Here is a 27,089-nt window from a genome sequence, read left to right as displayed (position 1 = left end):
ATACATGGACTGTCAATATAACGTGCATGATGATTGAAAGACGACTGAACGGTAACTGAAAGGTTTGTAACTAAAAAATGAATGAATAATAACAGAATGACTACTAAAATGTAAAAACAGAATATCAAAACAACTTCCATTTGCTTCTACTAAGAATTTCTAAAATATCTAGCTGAAGCCTTGTTGTCTACAGACAAGTTTTGAGTATTAGTTTTGACATTTACTTCATGTAAATTGAATATTTGGGCGAAATAATGATTATGATTATGACTGGTTGATGCATTATAATTTCAATTCGTGCTAAGTTCAATGCTCTGAAAAGCATGTTCCGTCCATTATCTATGCCATGTGTTATGTATTTGAGGAGTGTATATCATCATTTTGTACATCATGAATGCATTATAGAAATGGTCATCACTAAAATCACCCATTTTTATATCGTCACTGATATCAATGCATTTGAGTTTCATTTTTTTTTCAAACATAAACGTGAATGTTATCTTAAATCGCAACAGCGATAAAAACACTTCCTGGATAATTTGTAATGCGGAAATTTTCTACAGACATACATGTGTGTGAGACAGAATGGTGGTAACTGTGTGTCATCTGTTCTTTGGAGTTCTGTTCATTTTTCTAACAGAAGGTCTGGGTACGATGTTTTACTTACATTCCATCTATTTTTGCCTAACATCATTTTGTCATTTTGCAATGTGTTATATACCTCTATATATTATAATCACGATATCTTTTGTTTTGTTCTGAGAGAGAAGGTCTAATAGTCACTGCAATGTATCTTTACACAAAATAATGGACTTCATGGTTATTTCAAATTTTAAAAAGTGTGTGAATTATATGTGGTACAGTATAATCTGTCTAAACTGGCTATGTGTGGTTCCAAAAAAATTGGCCGGTTTGCACAGAGTCCGGAGTGCAGAATGTTGACAAGAATGAGAGTTGCTTCCCTTGTATTCACTATATATGCATACGTGTGTAATGATTGCTAACGTTTTAATATATATTTATCACAAAGGAATTCAAAATGTAAAAAGATAAATGTTAGTGTTTTATTGTCGTGTTCATTTGAAAAAGTTTCATTTTTTATTAAACAGTTTAAAATCTGGGAATTATTCGCGCAATTTTCTGTTGGTAAATTGTCGATTTCGTCTACATCATCGCCGTTATCAAGTGCTACATTATGTACGTTCGTCAAGTTTGTGTTGTGTTTGTTTAAAATTTGTCTTTCCCAGCTTTCAATGTAAATGTATCGCTTTCAACTGTCTCAAGTTGTGAAACGGAAACTAATACAATGCCGAGTGATCGACCGGACATGGCGAGTTGTGCTAACTAATTGTATATCATCACTGTCTGACTCACCACAGAGCTCCGAGAAGTCCACGAGGGGAAACCCTGCTTTTGGAAAACATAACGGGATTGTTGCCGATTTTGCTTTATTCCAAGAATGTATCGAATTCATCGATTAATTGAACTTTGTCTTTTAATGTCAGTTCTCGTATCTGTCGTTAGAGGGAGGCCGCCATTACCTCGTGCGTGGTGCTGTTATAATTGAAAAGTACACTCCCTAAAAATCAGGTTTTATTTTAAACTGATCGCGACTCATCGCCAGTTGCACTCTTTTGCTTACATGTGGCTTCCCTTGAGATGCCCTTTGTGTACACCGCGTGTGATCGACCGAATACCGACAGGTTGGTCATCGTGGGGTGGCTGGTTTAAATGCGATAATCAGAGCTAATTACGAGCAGTTGGGACCTTGTGTACACCGAATACAATTGACCGCAACAATTAGGGTGGTGTATCATCGAGGGGCCGGTTTACACAAGATAATTAAAGTTAATTTATAGCAATTGGGACTGTGTAAGCCGGCCGATATACAGAATACGCAGTATCCGGAGTACAGGGAATTATTAATAAAGGATTTGTTAAAGAAATGTTAGGGACTATATTTTGTGGCCGGAATTGACAGAGCGCCGGAGTACTCAGAGGCCGGTTTGGACAAATTATACTGTATATGTGAATTACGTTTTCATGTATTTGAACTATGACATTTTCCGCTATATAATCTTTAATAGATAAAGTTTCATATCCATTAATTCAAAATATCATTACCATTCCATGATATACTTGAAATGAAGTAAAAAGCGGTAGGGGCACCAATTATGATTTTGTTTTATAATAAAAGGTATATCTACCATTACTATTAATGGTAGTACGTAGGCGACGTTCCATTGGTCAATGATTTGCCTGCATGATTCTTTGAGGAATTGTCTGCAACTCTTCCAACAACATGCTTCCCATGTTATTATAGATTCTGCGACCGAGGCTAGCGGGTGTACAAAAGTCTACCTGGTCGTTCCCAAACATGTTCAATTATATCAATGTCTAGAGACATGGCGTGTCTGTCAAAATCATTGATACCTTTTCCTCGAAAATGTCGACCTCACAACATGTGAATGATAAAAAAACTGATTTGTTGCCTTGTCTATGCTGTTGTATCAATGGTGACAACACAGGCTGCAGACAGTCGTCTATATAGGGATGATCAGCTACGTTTATGTGACAAATGACCAATTGAAAATAAAATAAAAACACGCCTTTGACCTCCGCCAAATTGCTCTCTTTTAAAGATGCAGTAGTATATGAGTTCATACACACGTCGATATATTTATATATTGATTTCGCAAGTGGCGTCGCCGTATGAACACACCCTGACGTTGTGTTGTCATAAATGGTTGAGTGGGTTATGGTCGAGCATTGATGAATCTTATTTGGCATTGACTTCGTATTAATCGATTTTCATGAAAAGATGAAGGTTGAACGTCTAGCTATCCCCCGCTAACTGACGACTGTTTGCATTGTGCCGAGTGTTTGATTTCGGAAACCACTGCTTAAGCGCTAAATTGTTTATCTTTCTAATGTTTTTAGTTGTAAGTGCATTTGCCATCGACGGTAGGGTTAACAGTTATGTATATGTTCATTGCTTTTAATCAGAGTCTGAAAACATTCCATACATTGTTTTTCAATATGTATAAACAATGAGTATGTGTGGCGTTGAGGACGATGTATGGTGGGATGGATCTAGCAATCAATTCGGTAAAAAAGAATACGTGATTGTTACATATTTAGAACAAAAAAAAAAAAAAAAAAAAAACCCACCGAGTCTATGCGTTGTGTTTTTGAAGTCCGCCAGAATATATACATCATTATTAATATCTGATCCTATAATATCATAACTTCAGAACTAGGAAATGGTGATCTATATACTGTGAAACATACTGAAATGTAAGTTTTGTGAAAACCTTTCTTAAAGTAGACATTAATGGGGATTATCGATAGCGTCTATTCTCTAAATGTATGTAGTTACCAACTTACTAATTACTACTAAGCATACCCGAAGTGGTGTAGATGTATCAGTTTGGAAGTGTTTTATTTTTTTCTAAAGGATGTGGTGATATATTTTGTAGATAATCTTGCAAGTCTCAATAACTATAAAGGCCAGGCGTCACAGAGTTCATCATACCTGGATAAATGGCATGCTGACAATGCTGTGGATGGCCAGTCTGATCCGGGGCATAAAGAATCCTCATGCAGTTTCACGAAAAGTGAAGAAGAATATCAGTCTGCGTGGTGGAAGTTGGCATTGAAATCCATGTCAAATGTGGCCTATTTACAGATTTTCTTCAGACCAGGCAGTAAGAATTAGAATGATAAACCAGGGTCGAAATTCCAATATAGCTATTCTACAAGATGGAGTTTATTATCAAGCGTTCTTTGCATAACTTTTAAGGATATTGTAATATGACAATGTTCAAATAATCATATCCTCTTCTTGTTAGCGATTTGTGGGAAATTCGTTGTATTGTTGTATCGTTGTATTATGCTTATAAACCATATACTGGGTGCATATATATTTCGATTTAAAAAGACAAATAAAGCAGATCTGACCTTATTCTCTGTGATTATATTCAGATCCAGATAAAAATATTTTGGTTGTTTGATAGTTTGGTCTAATAAGACGCCGTTAGTGTTATAGTACATATTATGAATATCTATTTTAAAAAAAAAAGATCAAAATATAGCATAGGTTTGAATTAAATGATGGTCAAGATAATGTACGCATATTAATGTCCGTGGCCAGAAAACTGTGACCAGTCTCATAATTTCATGAAATATTTCTTTCACATCAATAAAACTAAAATCAGAGACAAACAGATACATATAATTTCACCAACACATTCGTGTGGTAATATTCAATGCTACGGTAAGGCAGGTCATCAAACCCTGCATGGCTGGGGTAATTCTGTGAAACAACATGCGGTCATAATTGAAATAGTATGCACATTCTATTGGGATTGTTTCCCATTTTAATTTTTGTTTATACATGGAATAAACCGTTTAGCTACCAAGATCAAACGTTTAATTCATATTGATCACTGTTCGTTAACATCACTTTTCGTACATGTAACCTGTATGACAGTATTTGTTAATTGAAAAGGTGAAGATAAAGGACAGTGATCAACCTCGTAATTGTTATTAAAATTATGAGTAGAGCTAACACAGACCCTAAAAGATGCAAAGCTTTTTTGATTTTATTTCGTAAATATAAATTGCTTGCATCGCGCAATAGTTCACTTTGAAACAACTACGGACGAACATCCGTGGAAAAATCCATCTTGGCTCTTCGCATATCGGTTTATGAACTTTATTTATCAGATTTGAAAACATATGGTGGAGTTTGTAACGAATTTTGATGACATAAATTATGATTATGAATGTGTAGGTTATGTAGGCCTGGCGTTTACTTCCGTGTGTAAGATGAACTTTGGAGTTGTTCCTACCCCATGTGCTTGTTTCAGCTATATGCATAAATACGTCGCGTCATGGACCAGAACATACAAGATCATTTGTGATTCTAATTCAATAAAATATCTAAGGTATATAATGACTTATCGTAGCATGTAATATTGTCGCCAGTAAAATCCGACACAGTAAATCATGTAAGCGATTCATAGATTACTAGATAGCGATCCAAATGTTAAAATCGGTGAGACATGACGTCATCTGGTGTAAGACATTCATGAAGCATTTCAGGCTTCGATAGACGGGTCAAGCGCCACCCCCCCCCCCCTCCAACGTAAAAACAATGAAACAGCAATTTAGCAAATACTTGATACACCGGTTTCCTTTATTTGATATATGACATCCTAGCACATAACGGGGTGTGTTTTTTAATTTTTTACCCGTATTTTTAAGGTGAATTTACTTGTAATCAAAGGCTCTGCCTGTTGTTTGAAAATAATACAGGAATAGGTGTCAAATAGTACTGTATTTTATTGTGCACATTTAATTCCATTGATTTTCAATTCCATATGCTTATGTAGAAGACCTATCACCGTCACAGTCTTCCATGGTGCAGTGTACATTTAGAAGAAAAAAAACAGTACCATGGTGATTGTCAACGGGGTGTGTCCCAATACCAAGTTACGTTTATAATATCAAAATATCAAAATATGAAGAATATACGGTATTCTGCTGCTCAACCAATCAAAATGTGCGTTACAAGTAACATCAAATTATTTGTCAGTAGCCTGCATCGATTTAAAAGCTGATAATGTGCAGAACGTGTTCCTGTGCATCGATTCAATTTAGAGACATGGTTGATAATGTAATGTTATGACAGTGGACAATGAATAAGTAAAAGTTCATGTTCTGTTTGTTGAGCACATTAGTCGTTGGTTTGCCGTTAACATATATCTTCTATAAAATATCAAAATAGGAAGAATATGCGGAATTCTGGTGCCATTTATTTCCAGTTTATTAGGATATACCGAAGCCGTGTATGAACGGAAAGGTTTTCTTAAAAGATAAAAACATACTCTCTCTTTCTCTTTATATATATATAAAGTCAAGAAATAAAATCCAATACTCAAACTTTTATCTATAGCGCTTTCGCCCAGCGGATTCGTCAGTAGATTTTTAAACAATGTAAAGAAGTTCCAGTATGACGTCATCCTCGTGACGTTATGTGGGCAACGTTAAACATAATACAGTCCCGATTGTGATGTCAGAACATTATACAATGCTAATGTTAGGTACTTTTAAAAATACAGACATATTTTAAAAAGTTCAGTCTATAAGTTTTAAGCGTCTCTAAATTCCTCTACATTGAAGGAGACATTCTATGTAAAATGTACATGTCAAATAACATGAAGTAAAATATTAACAGTTTAGTATTGGCTTAATTAGTTTTATGAAATAGTTTTCCATGGCTTTGCGTAATTGTTCATTTTCCTCTTTTACTTTGTAAAATGGGAAAATATAAAAACTGCCTTCCCCGCACGAATCAAAATGTCCGCTACACGGTATGTTTCTTATTGAAGCATCTCTGATCTGTTGTGTACACGAACACGGTCAGTCAATTTGGTACCTGATTGTTCTATATATTTTTCTCCACATGTAGGGCACGTTATATGCTAAAGTAGATTTTTAGATTTACACGTCATAGTTGAATTTGCATTGGAGTTCATTCCGTTTTTGAAAATCTTTGTTGAAATGTTCAATGTTGAGGACGAATGTCCACCATATATACCATTATTCAGATATGTTTTTTTTTATTTCGGTGACATGTTTTCTTACTCCTTGGCATCTGATACCATCCCTGTTGTGTCCAGGGGTATGTGTTTACCCCACTATATATTTTGTATTGCTTATAGGAGTTATGAGATTGATCTCTGTTCGTTATCTTCGCCTTTTAGATGGAGGGTCGTGGATTTTTCATTGTTATGTATGCTTCTATTTCTTACAGGAATATGTTGTTTAAAAAGTTATCCAATCATTGTGTGTGCAGTTGATTGGGGCGTATCCCTGGTTCATTAGGTGCTTGCAGTTGGAAAGTTCAATTCCACTATATAAAGGGGGTAAATATGGGATACAAAAATTTTCCTCGCTTCCTAATGTGCACTATCGGCTTTTCTAAAACCCAAAACGATTTCCACAGGAAGGCATAATCAGTTATTATAAGGGTGGGGTCAATAGAACGGCTTTCGTTTTCAGTTTTACTCTAAACGATTTCAGTTAATATCATCTAGAGTGATTTTGTTATTTAATGTATGTTTGCTTTCTTACTCATTGAGAATATTTCACAATCAATACAAAACATGATCAGGGAGTATATGCAACACCGAGCTGCAGATTGTTGCACCTTTTTGAGACAATACCTTGGCATGTTTCTTCCCTTGGACGTAACTAATTACTTACTTTTGAAGAATTTAACAATATATAAGCCACCCTCGTCATTTTTTTTTGTTGCTGTTGACATTTTTCGATTATTTTTTCCCCACCTTCATTCAGTCCATATGCGCATTACGGCTCACCGTGCAGAAACACCTACTTTGTAATACGAATAATTTATCGCATGAGTAATATCCATAGGAAAAAGGGTAACGTGATATGACTATGGGGTAAAAAGCTTCAGCAAGAGGTATTTTCTTCTCGTGTAGGGAATTTCAAATACATTATCATCACAAGAATATAAATCAAGTCATTATTAAAGGGTATAATTCGTACCAATTAGAATTGCAACATAATGTTTGGAGCCCTGATCACGAAAGATTACGGAGGAATTGTCAGTCAGGAACTCCGGCACATTTTTGATATCAATTTCAGAGTGTTTGTGCATGGAAATTTATAACATCGTAGCTGCAAATCGAGGGCAAATATCAATGAAATATGGAATATTTAAAATGTATGCCATGGGATATATACATCGTGATACATTGGGGATTCATTGAATTCGTGAAGGTATGCCGAATGAATTGATTTACAATTTGTTGACAATGATCCGTTCAGCATGTCAGTAGAATCAGACCGACATGCTGAACGGGTCATTGTCAACAAATTCCGTCTTACATTGAGATAAAACTACAAACATATAACGATGCACCACATGCTTTTAATTGTAATGTAGTTACTTTAGGGTGTCTTTTAAAGAAATTTGTAAATCGTAGATGTAAATTGTAAAAACAAAAAATCGATAAAAAAAAAAACATAGCTAGTTTTCTGTTAAGATGTTCTATAATTATTTCTGAATGAAGTATAATTCTAACAATAGTTTTGATAAATTAAGGGTGTTTTACATACCGTCAATGTATCGATGGTTAAAAATGTGTGATATCCACAGAGTCGTCCACTTCTGCTTCATACTTCAACATTTTATTTAAAGTAGACATTAACGGTAAACTGACAAATCAACTTTTTGGCAAACGGGATGCTTTCAGCTTCTCAATCGGCAACTTCCCATAGTTATGTAGCAATATTCCATCATCACCTACATATGGTGTTTACATATCTCAACTGATTCGATAATACACCTTCACACTCACGGATTTTTCTTACGAGCCCTTACGGATATCCGACTCGTAGTCAATCGCAAGCAATCGTAAATCACTCGTTGGTATCCGTTAATAACTCGTCACAGCTCGCACACACTCGTAAGGATCCGTGAAAGTAGGGGCAACGTTTTTGAACATGTCACCAAAAAAAAAATCACGATTGTCCACGGATTTCATTTTCCGTAAATAACCCGTAAATCAATCCGTAAGTATCGTAAACTGGTCGCAAGAACACGTAAACTGCTCGTAAGAATTCGCAAAAACTCGTATTTTTTTTAACGAATCATTGGGGTTAGTTTACGATATGTTACGGATAGTTTACGAGCTGTTTATGGATTATTACGAATGACTAAGTGATATTCACGATTTCATTCACGTCGGGTTACAATCGCTTTACGGATTGTTCAGAGTCATTACAAGCACTTTACGTATATACACGATTACTTTACGAGTACATACTTAAACTTTACGATTAAGGAAAAATATAACAGACGCAAAATCTGACAGTTTCTTTTATTTGTTATCAAGATATCAAAGAAGTTACACATCTTGCTTGCACTATACATACATGCTGTTACAAGTAATGTCAGTTGTCGAATAATGATACAAAGCTAATTGCAAACACTTTTGAGTTAAAAACGTAAACAATCGTAACTAACTCTTAACTATTCGTAATAGCACGTTAACAACACGTTAACAGGTCGTGATTTACACGTAAAAGCTAAACTAAATCGCAAATGTCCGTAATATACTCTAAACAAACCCTAAAAAGGTCGTAAAATATCGTAATTTGCTCGTATTTATCCGTGCTCACTCGGAAAAAATCGTAAATGTGTGCCGTAAATGCATCGCAAGAACTCGTAATAAACCGTAAAAGGCGCGTATATACTCGTAAATACTCTTAAAACTTTCTTAAACAGCTCTTTAAAGTGCCTATATCATAACAATCCGTGTACTTTTACGGATTTGTGGAATACGTAAGGATGCGTACGAACAATCCGTGAGTGTGAAGGTACCATAAGCAAGATATTGTTTTGCGTATAGTCAGTTTTTAAATCGAGGCAAGCTGCTGACAAACACGTTGATGGTACAGGGGTTTCAACAGTCTCGATTGAAGTCAGCATTTCGCAAGTTCTATTGTCGTTATAACGATCTAGTTCGTCAATACAACATATCATTGGGTCAAATGTTGTCTGACATGTTTCATACCGATTGCTAGGCCGTTCTTGGCACACTGGATTTGACTACGGATAAGTCGGTTTACCTGATCAGGATATAGGGCTCAAGACGGGTGTGACCGGTCAACTGGTGATCCTCCTAGGCATATGGTCGAACCTCTGGTGTGTGCAGGGGTCGGTCTTTGCCCAACTATCTATTTTGTATTGCTTGTAGGAGTTATGAGATTGATCACTGTTCGTTATCTTCACCTTTCATTTATAAGAACCACGTGTGTACTCACTCAATGTTCAGAAGTTTCATCCCTTTCTTTCAGACGTATTTTAAAAACTTTGCTATTTAAATGAGTAAATTGGGTATCGCCTGCCTTAACATGTCGGCGTGGTACTCGTAGAATGTTTTCGGTGAAGTAGTGTTGGTTATAGAGTGATATATTTGAAATGCAACATGTATTATTTTACACCCAACATGACACGAAAAAATGCATGATTTTATAAACTTTTCACAGACCATTTGCATATGAAGACAAATACATACATTTACACGTCCATCCTCTTATACTATATGTAGAAATACTAATACCATATGTTATTTTTGCTCTATTTCAACTTTCACCATGAAAGCGGTAGATCGGCATACAGGTTTCTCCGTGTTTGTTTTCAACGACACAAACATCAAACCACCTAATGGATCCAAAGTATTCACACATAATCCTGCTACATGTCCACAGAATGTCATGAATGTCACGGTTAACAGAGTGACGACAGGAGTGGCGATATTCAATTCAAACAACGCTAGTCTGAAACAATATTGCAGAGACTATAAAACACAATTCGCATCAATCGAACTATGTGAAGTTTACGTCATGGGTATGTACTCTTAACATTCAAATATATAAAGTTTTATTGTTGTAAAAAATAAGATAATTAACAATGTCCAATGTCATATTCCTATAATATTTACATTTGCAACTGTTTTCTCCTACATAACACTATTACGAGCAATACGTATTTATTTCTGGATAAATCTACTACGGGGTCAACAGAGGTCACGGCTGTGCGTATGAACATTTGTTAAAAGTAGGTAACAGGTACAACTTTTACTAAGGCAATACACATCTAGCAATCGCTCTCACTTACTACAGAAATCTTTCAATAGATGAAATCAACATCACAAAATGTATTTACGGTTTTATTTGTATTCCAAGCAGTGGACTTTCATCAATAATTGATAAAAGCATTTCTGTAAACAATGTCTTTAGTTACTAGCCTACTAGGCCTAATGTATGTCTAAAATTTCGTCTGCTACAACTTCACCCTGGTCATCGGTGATGCGGAATTGTACCTACTGCTAGACGATGACATTAGGCTTTAGCAAAAAGGTCATTCACAGGATGTATGGCCGATAAGTCGTCAAAGTGCATTAAGACCTACACACCACACTGCTTCCGTGCCACAGCAGCCATAGTGCTTGATGTCGGTTTCCAAGTTTATGTCGGGACATCGAAGCGAGGGGTCGTTAAAAACCTATTACAAAAAATTATCGAGTCAAAAGAAGCGTTCAGTGAGCTCATGTTTATCAACAATTACATATCCAAATCCAAACCGTCCCTTACCTTCGTGCAGTTCCACATTCTCTGCGATGTTCAGTTCTTTCCGGAGATTCATCTGAGCTGCGTCCTCTGTCCTGTCTATAAATGATTTGCCTACACCTGACGACTGCCGCCCTGTTCTTCATGTTCCTCCATCTCAGTCTTCTGTTAACTCCGTAATATCCACAGAATATCTTTCAAAGTCGGTCTTCAACGTCTTCACTTTTTAATAGTCAAAGCGCATCACAACTCTAAGTGTAACACTGCGCATCCCCGTTTAAATCATAATTCCCCCACCCCCTAAAATTAGACATATGGAAGAGTTTTCCATTATATACTCCCGAGTTAATGTATAAGTATATGTTGATATACTTGCTTTCTAGCGTCTTAATAATTAAAACAGTTCTTCATTTTATAGAACTTTGTTTTGTGTTGTCGTCATTTTGAACATCTATGACGCTTCGTTGTGGACGTCAACAATTTGAAATGTATGGAAACGTGTTGTTAACACAATTCAGCAATGTTACCGACCAAAAATGTAAATATAAGTAATAAAGTATCATTTTAAAATATTTATCGGGATATAAATACGGGTTGGTACATGATTAAATTTTCCATAAAACCCTTCGGGCTTTATGGAATTTGATCACGTGACCAACCTGTATTTATATCCCGATAAATATTTTTAAATGATACCTTATTTCTTAAAAAAAATACACAGTTTGGAGTAAGACAGACACGGACCGCTGGTAACACGAGAGATAAGTAAATTGTTTAGGATGAGTGCTGTAATGTGCTATTGAAAACCTTGATGGTTAAGGGACGAGTCCACATACCAAGTTACATTATGGAAAATTTTCAGTGTGATTGATTGATTATTGTTTAACGCCCCACTCAAGAACATTTCACTCACATAGAGACTTCGCGAATGCCGGTGAAGGGTTGTAAATTTAGGCCGATATTCGGCCTTGAAGCAGGAATACATCTTTATCGTGGCCCACCTGCTGTGACACGGGACCTCGATTTTTATAGTCTCACCCGAAGTACCGCCCCATTTAGTCGCCAATTACAACAAGCAAGAGGTACTGGGGGACTTTTTTAACCCGGGTCAATCAAAGTGCGTGTTACAACTAAAAATAGAATTATAAGTATACAATACCGATTATCAATATTAAATATTTTGACGATATTTACACCTATATATCATAACATTCAACGTGTTAAAGGGCAATTGTGCGAAGTTAAATAGCATACTTGTTTCTCTTTTGGTTAAATGGGGACTAAACATTATACAGAAATATATATTCGTGTAACAGAACCTGTACAAACCGGTATCGGGTAGGCCAGAGCGCCTGTTCCTGTTTTAAACAAGTTACAAATTTCAATTTGTTACATCGTTTGGTTGGGAAAACGTAAACATGATAACCTGATTATCTTATTTTATGTCTTGCATGCAAACAAAACAAAATATTTGGCCGATGAAAAAAACTTAGCACACTGTTTTCTGCTCATCGATCCGTGTTGTAATTGTAATTGTAATCAATAGATTTATAAGCGTCCTATCAACATTAGTTCTCTAAAGCGCTTTATAAAAGTGATAGATAATATAAAATCGATGTACACATGTATCTGAATAAATATTCATAGTGTTAGAATTGAAATGCAAAGCTATTATCATTATTATACAGCGCCTAATGTATTGATATGATTACCCTGATGCCATATAAACAATTTGAAACAACACACAGTAATAATTAAATACAAATGAAGGACATAGATACAACAACAAACTACAATTTAAATAGCAACTGAAAGTATTTTTTAAATTTGATATGATATGATATAACGTCACAGTAGTAACAAAACCATCCCGTTTTTTTTAGAGGCTATTCCTTTTTTACTTTTAACCAGAAGAAAGACATTTCAATACCATTTTGATATTAAAGGTTGCCCAGCAGGACAGTTTGGATCTCTGTGCGACATGTGTGACATTAGATGTTTGAACGGACAATGCGATGCGTTCAATGGATCCTGCATTTACGGGTGTCATAATCCTTTGAAGACGCCTCCAGGCTGCAATGGTGAGTTTATTAACGCTTATAACCAGGTGTTCACATAGGTAACACATCCCTAATGATATAAAGAATTCCTTGACATCACTCGTACACTGTGTATTCTTTTTAAACTAACAACTCAATCCATGATCATCATCACGCTGTACTTGATTATCATCCGCAAGGGTATGCCATCATTTAAGTAACAAGGGCCACGATATAACTTCTTAAACTTATACGTACACAGCAACTTCTGAAATACGACAAAAAGACTGCCCCCCCCCCCCCCCAAAAAAAAAAGACCCATTATGCACAAATAATACCCAACAATTTTGATACAAATTAGCAAACAGATACATAAATAGATAAATCATATAAAATAAAACTCACCATTACCATTATCTTTTTAACAGTCATAATTAAGTGGTAATCAATTTGCACGTGATACTGCACTCTGGAATAATGAAAACCATACTAAGATATTACACATTCAATGCAATAATCCGACACTCTTATCTGTGAGCAATAAATACAATACACCCTTACAAATGCACCAGCGTACAAATCAAATGAATATGATTGTTTTACGAACTCAAATAAGTGTGGATACACATGTAATTTATGGAAAATAGTCATCGATGTATGTAATTATATCAAATCCTGCATGGTTAGAAAAATAACCATGAGGTGATCTTTAAAATCAATATGTTTAGATGCAAACATAATTGTCCCCTTTATTAACACCTGCTCATGTCGAAAATAAACTCAAATGACTACGTTTGGTTTAATTCCAACAGGCTTGATTTCTGTAGTCACATTGATCAGGTTGTTATTTTGAAATAAAGTAAAATTGAATAAAAATAAAAGCCAAAATATAGATAATCTTAGACTTTAAAATAGTGCTGTATATAGCTGTCAGTTGGAAATCTGTGGTACAGAAAAATATGCTTCAAATGGAATAGGTGTCGTTTTGAAAACGTTATGTAGTCATGGCACCCTGTCACGTTATCCCGTATCGACTATTGACCGGCCAAACAATCGGTATGATATATATGAGACAGCATCTTGTGAAAATAAAACTTGATTTTATAAAATCCTTAAAGCGGTTGCTACAACTTTCAAATGATGTAATTTTCTACTGCTCGTGGTACTATTTACCAGGTACATGAGTTCTATATATAACTTTTTTTTATTTTGTTTTTTTATATTTTGTACTGCTGTACTATTCGTTATCTTCTACAGGATATGAATGCATTATTCAATAACGTTAGATTAACAACGAGTAATGATCCACCGAAGATGGATGAACATATGTTAAAAAAAGATTCAGCGAAAAATTCATAATATGCTATTTTTTTGTATATATTCAAAAGAAATATAGCAAGGAAAGCCCTTATACGATATAAAAGTAAATCGTGTTTGATATATTGATAGTTAGGGTTTCCAAATAAAAAGGAGTATATATCACATTTAATGATATTTTTGTTCTGAAGATAGAGACGTTCGTCATCATAATTCCACGCATTCATTAAGACAATACGGAATATTTTTGCACTGATTTTGAATTTTTCCATGTGTGTCATTCTCTTAATTGTGTACGTTTTCTAAGATTGAAATGGTTAACTACTGTTCGTTATTTTACCTTTTCATAATGATAATGCTAAAAGTAATGTGCATCATAGTTCGTATTGAAGAACTATCTCAGTTTTCAAAGCTAAATATTTTAACTGAATTCTAGTTTGCATCGATGGCTATTACGGAGAATTTTGTGAACAGTGTGGTCACTGCGAGACTCCAAAAAGTTGCAACAGAGAAAACGGACGATGTGGGACCTGTCAGCAGCACTGGGATATGCCTGACTGTAAACGTGAGTACACTATACTTCGGATATCTCCGTCTACCTAATCAGATTATAAGGCTCTCGGCGGGTGTGACCGGTCAACAGGAGATGCTTACTCCTCCTAGGCACGTGTGTCCAGGAGTCCAAATCTGCTCAGCTATTTATTTTGTATTCCTTATAGAAGTTATGGGATTGACCACCGTTTTTTTTTGGTGTTCACCTTTCATACAGCAGTACCTAATCCCACCTGTAAATTGTCCAGGTTCCGTGTTTGTCCGGTTCTCGGCTTCAGTGCTTGAAAAGCCCACTTTTTTACACCAACGTATCATATAATTACACTTTGCAAACATCAGTTAAGTATATTTTCCTTCATTCAAAGATATGAAGACATACTGATTTTGACTACGGATAACTATCTATGTTGTAATTGAACTGTATATGAAAGGAGTCTATAGGGATAGGGATAGCAATATACGTTTTTGTTTTGTGTCTATATCCACATATAATGTTTAACCGTTCTTGGCACACTGATTTTACTACGAATAACCCCATTTACCTGGTCAGTATATAGAGCTCACGGTGGGTGTGAACGGTCGACAGGGATGCGTACCTGATCCCACATCTGGTGTTCCCATGGATCCGTGCTTGCCCAACTATTTATTTTGTATTACTTATATGAGTTATGGGATTAACCACTGTTCGTTATATTCACCTTCCATGAAGGGCATTTACCACAATACCAGAATATTGAAACATAACAAACTTAAAAGGATTGCCTATTAAATTTGATGTATTCAGTCAGGCAGTGTCAAATTTCATCTCTCGGTATTTGAAATGCGTTTCGACAAAAAGAACGAAAAACATTAACAATAAACAACACTATTCCATATGAAAAACTCAATAGTACAACTAAGTATATACCGCGTTAAAAATGCTGGATAGGTTCTTAATATGTGAACTGGAGTACAGCTGTAAACATAACGTTGTGGTAAATTAGAATACAAATTACCTGTACATTTTCTCAATAACTGCTTTGTACATATTGCATTAGAGCGATGCTGAGGTTCACCATCATAACGAGTTTTAAAGATTAGAACATATACTTTTCGCGTTCACACATATGTCCAGTGAATGTACTCCAGGACGCCCAATGATATCACCATCAACATATTATTGATTTTCATTCTATATATATATCTACCATTTTTTTCAGCGATGAATAAAGGAAATCACAAATAGAAAGCACTTTACTTGTTCTGCAACTCCCACCAAAAACAAAAACAGTAGCTATACTTGAAATATGTATGGGTATTTGGGTAGTAAACTGAATTATTTCCCCTCAATGGAAGCTTAGCTAAAATGTCGATTTATAATACTGCAGTTCTTGATATAATATTGACTGGTTGTTTAATGACTTATTTTTGTTCCTCTATGCAGAATGCAAAAAAGGTTATTTCGGAAATAATTGTTCATTGGAGTGTGGACATTGTTTGTCGGGAACTTTCTGTGACAACATAACTGGAGAGTGTCCAACAGGTTGTGAAGACCAATGGAGTGGGACCCATTGTGATGGTATGATTCTTTCTTGAATTAGTATTAGCACCTATTGTAATACATTGTGATATAAATTATATGTTCTGGTAAATGTTTTACCGTATTATCACTTAAATACACCATAAACTAACGCATTAACTAGTCATTGTTTGCATTAGTCAGTCATAATTTTAAAGTCTCAACTCAATAACATTCCCCCTTTATGCAGAATGCAATAAAGGCTATTACGGAGAAAATTGCGCATTGGAGTGTGGACATTGTTTACCTGGGACGTCCTGTAACAACATCACCGGACAATGTCTAGAAGGATGTCGAGATAAATGGAAGGGGACGAAATGTGACGGTATAATGTTTGTTTAAAAACTATTAGTAATGCACATCGTGATACATTGTATATATGTGTATATTGACAATCCTCGATAACTCACTCTTAAACCTGTATATCAAACTACAGAGACTATGCTCTAAGAATAATAAAAACACGTTATAATGGGCCGTTTCTGCAGTGAATACCATGGGGTGGAAGATACATCGCATGTAAAGGAACGTACATATACATGTATATAACGAATGATGCCTAGCATACCTGTTGTCGACTATAATGTTTTTCAGAAGTGTCACCATCTAACGTATACAATTTTAAATCCCCTGTGTTCTTATTTAACGTCTCTTTCGGTTTTCATATAGCATCCATTTTTACAACTACCTCAACAATGCACATATACGAAGTGTATATGTGGAATACACTCACAATAAAATAGTTGGCCTCTTTTTTTGAAGAGGGAAACTTGGTTTTAGTTGACGAAAAATTAAACCACAAGTTTTTGGTAAACATTTCGGAAATATAACAGGGATGAACAACGATAAATTTACTCACAGAAATTTTAAACGAAATAATGGATAAACAGGTTATATCTCAGAAGACTATAACTGCAGGTCAGCTAAAAAAGGAACATAATTCGTATCTCTAGGGATTCCAACATACTGTTGCAAAATCCCATCAGAAAGGATAACGAAGAGGAGGGAATTAAGCATATATTTGATATTAACTTCGAGAGCACGTGTGCGTAGAATGGGAGTTGTGTTTAAGAAAGTAATATTCCGAATGGCTTATCACAGGAAGTTTATTGCTCTGATTTGGATACATGTCGTTCAATTCAGCAACTTGCATATCAATTTTTGTTTACATACATCGACTTTTCATCATTTGATAGTTCTTGGAACAATAAACCACCTATTAGGTTTGTTAATGTCTAAGGATATATGATCAACCTAATATGTATATGCAGATAGTTATCAACAAACCTAATAAAGTGATGGTATTGAACTAATAATGACATATATCCATGCAAAGTGAAATATTGGTCACGGTGGGTATTATAAGGATTTTTTTCTAATACCAAAAACAATGTTTCTGTTGGTTACAGCTGTGTATAAGATGACAGATGATACAACGTTAAGCTTTCAATATATTTGTATATATGCGTGTCGTTTGATAAAAAAAAATCTATAGCAGTTATGTTCAATTGAAACATATATTAACAAAGTTAGGCAAATAGTATAGCCTGGTTAGTGCAACGATACATGAGGTTAAATCATTTTATTATACTGTCATATAAAATACTCGAACCTGATTGGTTGAGAAGCATTTGAAAAAAACATATTGTTACCCTCTGAGAACAGAAAACAAGCGTCCCAGGGTGATAGTATCTAGCAACGGGTAACAGTACTTGACAACGGGTGATATTATAAAAAAGATATCACTTGCGTCAAATTTATGCGCGTACGGTTCGCCGTAGATTGCTAGACGACGTCGTTTGAGCGTTTGTAATAAACGCGAGTACCCGCATCGAAATACGAAATATCGCACGACAGTGATTGATCAAATGTCAACAGACGTAAGTTTTTCTGCTTTCCAGTTTACATAACATTCAGTATAATAAAACAAATAATGCATGTATTTGAGGGTAACATTGAACTTTTCACCCCTCGATTAACCATTGTCAACCTCGGCTACGCCTCGGTTGACAATGGTTTTCACGGGGTGAAAATTTTTGAATGTTACCCTCAAATACATGCAATATTTATATAGCATCTCATTGTAGAATGTCAGGACGGATTATACGGTCATGAATGCAATTCAATGTGCGGAGCGTGTAATATAACAAACCCCGCCTATGTGAAGGACTCGGGGGTTTGCTTGTTTGGCTGCAGACCAAAGTGGAAGGGAACGAACTGCAACGGTAAAGTTGTTCATGCAATGCGAGGTGTATTTTAACGAAATAAAATACAAAAGTATGCTGACGGACATATCAAAACGCAACAGTAATATTTCATTTCTAAATATGTAAAAAAAAAAAAAAAAAAATACAGATGTCTTGCTGATTTTATTTCCTGATGTTTAAAAGCTCATTACTTGTATTACTCGTCTTAATTGTTTGGTACTAAATGGAAAGATTATGTAAAGAAACATCAACATAGCTACTTATAACATCACTTACATGGTCATTTAATTTATTTTTACTATCACTCAGAAGAAATATTTATTGAACTTATTTTTATTTGTACGACAGTGTATATATGTTATGCTCATGTCTACTAACATTCATTAAAAGAGCGACAAGGGAGATTATGTTGAGGCAATGTTACCATTGTATGAAGAAGATTTTCTCTGCGACAGCTTTATAATGAAAAGGCACTGTTGAGTCCCTAGTTACTAAGTTAGCTCCATACCTGAGCTTTTATCATCAACATGATTGTATGGAAACCACACTTGAATTTTGTCAAACATGTCTCTGCACAGCTAACGCTACAAATATTTGCAAATATATTTGGAGTGTGAAAGGCGACAGTTTTCAATTATGTGATACAGTCTGTTATATATTCTCAATTAATTTACATGATTTTTCTTTGCAATGATCATCAGTAATGTGCTCAATTCGACCAATCCTGTTGGAGACAAGTGCCGCGGTCCAGTCTCAAAATTTCTACAGTTGCCATGTTGAATAAAATTAAAACGGCCGTAACTGCATCCGGAAGTGGTTTCAAGTTTTCAAGAAATGAGTTTCAGTCTAAGACCATTAAATTAAAGAAAAACTGATTATGGATTAATACTGGTTCAAACCAGTTTTGAGAATAAATGGGCAGTTGAAAAACTATCGAAACGCAGATTGCATTATCCACAATACAAAACGTCTTTAATTACAAATAAAAAATAGAAAGATAATTAACGCAGTGTTTCAGGAATGCTTTGCGGAATCAAGCATTTTGTATGGTTCTAGCAAGCGTCAATCATCAGAAAGTAGCTAAACATTTGACGTTCACTATTGTGCGATTAGCCAGTATACGATACGGTCGTCCGGAGCCATGTTTGTTACAACGTCATATCAACAAGAAACTACATAAGATTGCAACGTAAGGCACAAAACCAATGTTACATAATGCAGCAATACAGGGTGAGGAATCTTGTTATTCGACGAGCCCAGCTTTAAAATTGGCTATTTTAACGATCAACCTAGTGTTTAAGGTTATGCACGAAACGTATAGGCGCTTGCGGTCTTGAACATGACAAATTCGGCGAAAGTAGCAACATGGTCTGAGATGTCTATATTTACACCAGTTGTCGCAGCATTTGGTTGGTTAGAGCTTTAGCTACTTGGCGGTTTGTAGAATATATTATACAACAACATAGGCGGCTCGATGAATTATATTTGATTAGAAACCTATGCTCACAGGCGATTGACTCAAAATATCCTTCAAACGATCGCCGTAAAAGGTTCTAGGTTGACCCGTCGTTTCCCTAACATAACTCAGATTGGGTATATGATTAATATTTCATGGAAGAAGCTAGGTAGAAGAGTTAACCAATGTTAAAAGTTGGCATACCCGGTAGCAGTGACAAACAACACGTTCTAAACTCACATTCCCTAACTTTCATTGTATTAATAGTCTCTTTGGGAAAGAAAGGGGCGTTGAAAATCAATGAGTATATGAAGTAGAATTTATTCAAAAACTTCTATGTGAGAAAAGTAAATCTTGCAGTTACCTTCAATACAACCTTTAAATGTATCGACGACGTATTATCAATTAACAATGTTAATTTTCATTTGCACATCCATTGCATATATCCCTATGATCTCGAAATGAAATAAATCACAGAGTCATATACTTCTTCGTCATACAAATATATTTTATTGAAAATAAATATTAACGGCAAACTAACAACTTAACGGTATCATAAACAGCTCCTCCTCAACACTCCATATTTGTGTAGCAATATTCTATTATCACCTACACATTTGTTTACCGTTGATATCTACTTTCAATAAAATGTATAATATAATACTAAATGATAAATAGAATATCATGTGACTTCAACACATTCAGAAGTCTCGATTAGGGTTCAATCCCTGTTAATCAGTTTAATTCTAGTTAGTTATACATATCCTGGAGTATGTCTCTACATACCTTCAAGGGAACGATTGTCTATCTTATACTGAACGCCGAACGGTTTGAATGGAACGATGACTGGTGTGCACGGGGCAGTAATCTTCATGGGTCAATGGATGGTCCAAACAAAATAGTCAACGGTTTTAACTCAAATCAGAACGTTTGTATGGAACTACAACCGCTTTGCACTAAGTGGTAGATATGTTTTGAGCGCTTTATGAAATATCTGCAATAAAAAGTAGGCATGCTATATGCTATGTTTTCGGTATTATTTTGTTGAGCACGATGCAATTTGAACATACTGTAATAATATGAAACAAAACTATAAAAGAAAGAATAATGATTTATTTGAAAAGCATGCTTATTCATGTCCTGCTTGTTACAGTAACCCTCATTCAAAATAAATCTTTCACTAAACCATTTTATTTTCAATGCTGTGAACAACGGACGTATGGTAAACATAGAGCGTTGTTTATTTTGACACAAGGAATTAAAAAAATGAAATTAAAATGTAAACATAAAGATCAAATTAGATGAGGACATGCACTACACCGTCATATTGCTCATGGACCTTGCATGAAGTATGGAATGGTTTTCCCGAAGCCCAAATGTGTTTCCTGAAGTAAGCTGCAATCCGTGTTCTCATGTATTGAAAATCTTTCTCTAATCGATCAATTGTAATTATTTGTCATCCTTTATGCATAAACATGTCATCATCATTATATTGACATGACCTTCGAGTAAACCGTTCAGCATTACTGCAAATCGTTCATCAGTCAGCGTTCAGTATATATGTATATCGTTTACCTTTCCATGCCGACAACTCAGTACTTCATTCAACATCCATTTCATACCATTTCCTGCAGGCGCGTTACTTGCAAGCTTCACTGTCGGTAAATTAAGGTAAATAAAACATTTCAGATCCAAATATACATTGAAATACTTGATTTTTCGATTTCAGTCGGGGCAGATCTTATTGAGGATCCTGAAAATAAAGATCAAGACAAATTATTGGAGGTGTTACAGCAGTGGTTGTGGTATTAGGGTTAATGGGGATACTGTTTGTACTGGTTTATAGGCATGCATTCTTAATTACGCATTTACCATCTACCTCTCTCTATTTCGTTCTGTGTCTCTCTCTCTCTCTCTCTATCTCTCTCTCTCTCTCTCTCTCTCTCTCTCTCTATCCAATAATAAAAGTCAAGAAACACAAAACTCGAACAGCATTTCACTGTTAGCGCTTTCGGCTTTAATGCCTCTTCAGACAGTTAGAAATGAAATAATATTGCTAAGTAACATCAACATATAACGACGTAAGTAATTGTCCTTTGTGACGTCATAATAAGTTACACTGGTAGTGGTATAATACACACAATATTAGACAATACTTGGAAATCAATTACAGAGTTCATTTCAATGTAGTTTCAATTATATATATATTCGGTTAGTGTTAATATGGTCTTCTTAGCCTCGTGCAAAAAAAAAAAATCAGAGATTTAAATCTTTACGATCAAAACATTATATGGGAATTTTGGAAAAGAGAAATGCAAGTGAATATAAATATTTCAGGAACCATTTCATTTGATTCTATAACAAATTGGCCATCATGCTTTTTGCTTTAACATAACGGGAAAATAAAGTCTATAATAAAACAACAAAGTAAATATGTCTAGCAAAAGAGCTAAGCCAGTGCGTTGTTGTTTTTTTTTCTAAAATGACAGCATCAAATAATACCATGTGAAGTAAATTCGTGAATGGTGGTTACATGTATCAATGTCTGATTTTACTATTGGAGACAAAGTTAGTTTTGATAATTACTGAATAATTAAGATATATGTCTGCTCGTTTCTTCAATCCGTGTTTGATCTTCAATAAGCCGTATGAAAATTCCAATAGCGAATGATGGTAAATCACATTTGGAATATATCATTCAGTCAAACCAATTAGACCATTAACAGCCCGTGTATTTCTGATTTGTCGTAATGATATGTTTCCGTAGGCTTATCATATTCATGCTTTGTGGTGGGTAAGTGTCACAACAATAAGAATATAGGTGACCCAGAGACTCGATGTCCATGGATATCTGTTAAAGATAGTAATCAATGTATCAAGCGTTCCTCCAGAAAGCCTTATAATTTGCATCACCTTATGTAAACGTATTGTGAAAATATTTCTGTAACAAAGAAACGTGCGGCGATTTTAACTAAGCATAAGACTGATGCTATCCAAATATCAATTTATCATTGAGCACAATACCTAAGACAAAAATCGATCATCTAAAAACCGTTCACCTCAATGCACCTATGATAATTCTGAAATATCTACAGGTGTGCTTACAAATATCACTTGTTTTTTCAAGATTAATTAATTTGTTACTATTTATGTAAGTCTTCATTTGAGTTAGACATTGTGTTGATAAATTGATTTCATGCATTCTCAAAAGCTCATAGGAAAAAACATCCTGATAGAAGCCAACATGGATAAAAAACGTAAGAATATTAGTTTTCATAGGAATGTCTTGGATTTTGTCGCTGAAGTGTTTCGTTAAATTCTGCTAAAATTACACAAATATATGTTGAGACAGGTATTACTATCCATTGTGGGTTTTTGTTCTGATTAATTTGGAAATATTTTTGTGTAGAATCACAGGATTGACCAAATACCATGAATGTGTATGATTACATGCATCAGTGTGACATACCATCGGCATGTTTCAACTTAGTGTTATGTCTATCTTGTATCTAATATATGTAAAACAAAGACTTATTATAAGTCGTGGTACTGCAATATCGAAGACACAAAAGTATCCCCTCATTCCTAAAAGACAAATAGAACGATACACGTATGTTTCCATAATTATTCCGTATCGTATATTGCTAGTAGGGATGCTTTGTAGCTTTTTAGTATTAAAGGGTAAAGATTGCGAACGGGGATCAATGCCATAAATCGTATCAAGGAAACAAGATTAAGTTTAAGTTAACCACGGAATCCTGGGCACAACATAATGCATTTCAAAATTCCTTTATTACACGGATGCACTTATTAAAGATAAATAGTCCTTATCATGCTAGGTATATTGCAAACTAATTCGCGTTCTTCCCCGTCATTGTGTATAAACTCTACAAGTATTAATCTAAATGTATGATTGATTGTGTTTACAGTGTGCAGTCCTTACAAGTATGGACCTAACTGTGCCTTTGATTGCGGACATTGTAAAGATGGAAGCCCTTGTTCAACAGGGAATGGAAGCTGTCTAAGTGGTTGTGAAGATGGATGGGGAGATATATCTTGCTTGAAAGGTTGACAATGTCCTGAAATACTAAAAGATTTACAATGGTTGATTTCTACCAGTTTTATCATATAATCCGTTTGACACATTATATACAATCTGGTCGTATTTCAAACTAGCAAACATGAGGTAAAACAGATGATTATCCTGTAAATTAAAATGGAAGACATTATGTGAATGAATGAATACCAAGCATATCCCACCTTAGCTCTAGCGTTCCGACCTTTTTTTAACACAACTCTTTTAAAATGAAAATATATTATATTGATAATGCATGTAGTTGAGGGTAACATTGAAAGTTTTCACACCGAGAAAACCATTGTCAATCGAGGCGTAGCCGAGGTTGACAATAGTTTCTCTCAACCACAATCAATATTTGTTTTATTATACTGAATGTTATCTAAACAACAAAGCAGAAACATTTACGTCTGTTTACAGTTGATCAATCACTATCATGCGATATCTCTTATATCACGTTTATTACAAATGCTCAAAAGACGTCGTCTAACAATTTACGGCGAACCGTACGCGCATAAATTTGACTAGTGTGGTATTTTTTTATAATATCATCCGTTAGCAAGTATTGTTACCCGTTGCTAGATATTGTCATCCTGGCATGTATGCTTTCTGTTCTCAGGGGGTAAACATATTTTAAAAAAATGCTTCTTGACCAATCAAATTCGAGTATTTTACATGAAAGTATAGTGAATATTGATAACACTTTTACATGTAGGTACAAATGAAATCTTGGTTTTCGACATTGAATGTCATCCTGTAAAATTAACGAAATCATGTACTTTATTTCTTAGGTATTTGTTTATCAACATTTCCATGTATCATGTGTGTTGTTACTTCGATTTTCATCAATCTAATTAAAATCAGAATTCTTATATCAGCATCGTATACTCTGCGTAAGAAGGTCTGACATAACCTGACTAGGGGTCATGTTCATTTGAACATTATGTTAGCCAATTAACCTGTCGCCTATGAAGTCGTCGGTGTTCACAATTCAAGGAAAATGGATGCGATTGTTTACTTTAAAAGAAAACACATTACAACTAGATGTGACATCACAATGTACTGTTTACGTCGATTGGCGTTATATTCCTAGCGTTTATTCAGTAAACAATCTTGAAAACTATCAAATTCGTACCCTTTTATATCCATACTTAATTTACATTCCACAATTAATTTAATTTGGATGTATTTTATATCGTACGTTTTGTTGTTTGAATGAAAGGAATAGATTAGGCATTGGTGCGAACGTTTGAAATTCCTTATGTGAGATTAAACAATATTACAAGGTGGAATATACTTCGTGGAAGAGAGGTTACTGCAATTGATTTACGAATTGCTGGTAACCGCCCAAATAACCATCATTGTATGACGCAATCTGACTGAGAGATAGTTCTTATAAATATTCCATGCGAAAGGTAATGCGGACATGACCTCCTATGGGGTTATGCCAGCTAGCATTTTAGCGATTGTATGCGGATCTTAAAATCTGATTTTAATTAGATTGGAATTTCATTTGCCGAAGTTATGTTTGCCGTGTAGCATTTTTAAAAAATGTGTAGCAAACCTGTTTGATAACAAAAAGAATAATCATCAAGTCAGAAAAATAAAGAAAATATATTTGATATGATATACATATACATGTATACTCGACTTACATGAAGTATGTCTTTCCATCTAGCATCACCCAGATCGGATAGACAGGGGTTAATCAGCACCGGTAAGAAACTTATTCATTTATCTCTGCCATTGCTATTGACTTATTCTAGTTTTATGCGATAAACAGTATTAGTATTAAGTTTAATCTTTCTACTCAGACAAAAGTCCCACCACAGGACTGTACGTAACTATGGGAGTTTTATCAACACTTCTCACTATAACCGTTGTCGTGGTCATAGTTCTGGTACATATAGTCCGCAAACAGAACCGGCAACCCTCCCACCAGCATGATAACAATCCACCACAAAGCTTTGCTAATCATATAGAAATGGAGGGAACACACGATTACGATAAACTAGGAGTCAGAGATACGGATGATTATCAAGAAATACCAACCGTTGTTGATGACCAACTTCCACAGGAGAGACATGCGTCAGACTCAAACTACATTAACTCAACGTTGCAATAACAAGAATATTGCAGAGTTACCAAATATGGAGTCCGAAAATTGCCATTGAACTTTGAACGATACATGCATTATTTCTGTCTAATGATCAAAATAGAGCTTTAACTTAAAACAGTGTGAGAAACACTTTAATCTATGACAACATACTATTGTTTGGGGGCGACCACTCTCTAATGTGTGATGTTTTAAGGGATCGCTGTGTGATGTTTTAAGGGGTCGTTCCTTGTTCTACAATTAATTACGAGATTTGCATTCATTTTTTATCTCTTTTGTAACAAAATAAAATTGCATATCCATGAACGTGTGTTTTCTATATTTCTTTTCTTTTCATTTGTATGACTATTTTGATGTATGTTCAAGCTGACTGGTTCTAGAGATTAGGCTCATACGATCCCTATATTCTTTATATTTAATCCCATTTTCCGTCGCCTCAATGGTTAGTGGGTTTGATTCCTTCTGTATGCTTCCATAAAATGAACTTCTTTGAATTCTCGTGAGTTAATTGATTATGGGGATTTACTACTCCTCGTTGCATTATCTCATACAGAGCTGGTATCATGAGTTTACTACAGTTTAAAATCGAATCAAGAA

At 35.0% G+C, this 27,089-nt stretch overlaps 1 protein-coding gene across 3 annotated transcripts; it reads left to right on the top strand.

Moving 5' to 3' along the window:
* The first annotated feature begins 501 nt into the window (after positions 1-501).
* Positions 502-26,798, top strand: LOC125660822 (multiple epidermal growth factor-like domains protein 10). 3 transcript variants are annotated; one of them, XM_056146749.1, is made up of 10 exons: positions 502-649; positions 3,480-3,707; positions 10,205-10,450; positions 13,119-13,253; positions 14,965-15,093; positions 16,504-16,638; positions 16,829-16,963; positions 18,726-18,863; positions 22,031-22,147; positions 24,231-24,317. In XM_056146749.1, the coding sequence occupies exons 1-9, from the start codon at positions 586-588 to the stop codon at positions 22,111-22,113; spliced, it is 1,293 nt and encodes a 430-aa protein (XP_056002724.1). In that variant the 5' UTR covers positions 502-585; the 3' UTR covers positions 22,114-22,147; positions 24,231-24,317. The 3 variants fall into 3 exon arrangements, with proteins under 3 accessions (XP_056002724.1, XP_048748606.2, XP_056002723.1); XM_056146748.1 differs by lacking the exons at positions 18,726-18,863; positions 22,031-22,147 and adding exons at positions 26,055-26,093; positions 26,191-26,798 and having other exon boundaries at positions 511-649; positions 24,231-24,368; XM_048892649.2 differs by lacking the exon at positions 18,726-18,863 and having other exon boundaries at positions 504-649.
* The last annotated feature ends 291 nt before the right edge of the window (positions 26,799-27,089 follow it).

Source organism: Ostrea edulis, chromosome 8 (genome assembly GCF_947568905.1).
Source record: "Ostrea edulis chromosome 8, xbOstEdul1.1, whole genome shotgun sequence".
NCBI classification, from domain to species: Eukaryota; Metazoa; Mollusca; class Bivalvia; order Ostreida; family Ostreidae; genus Ostrea; species Ostrea edulis.
Note: the sequence above shows the minus strand (reverse complement) of the source record. Positions and strands in the feature narration are given on the sequence as shown.

Coding starts and splice junctions, on each gene's coding strand:
- LOC125660822 (XM_056146748.1), top strand. CDS start 586: ATGGTGGTAACTGTGTGTCATCTGTTCTTTGGAGTTCTGTTCATTTTT. Junction 650..3,479: donor TTTTCTAACAGAAGGTCTGG/GTACGATGTTTT, acceptor TATATTTTGTAG/ATAATCTTGCAAGTCTCAAT. Junction 13,254..14,964: donor GACGCCTCCAGGCTGCAATG/GTGAGTTTATTA, acceptor ACTGAATTCTAG/TTTGCATCGATGGCTATTAC.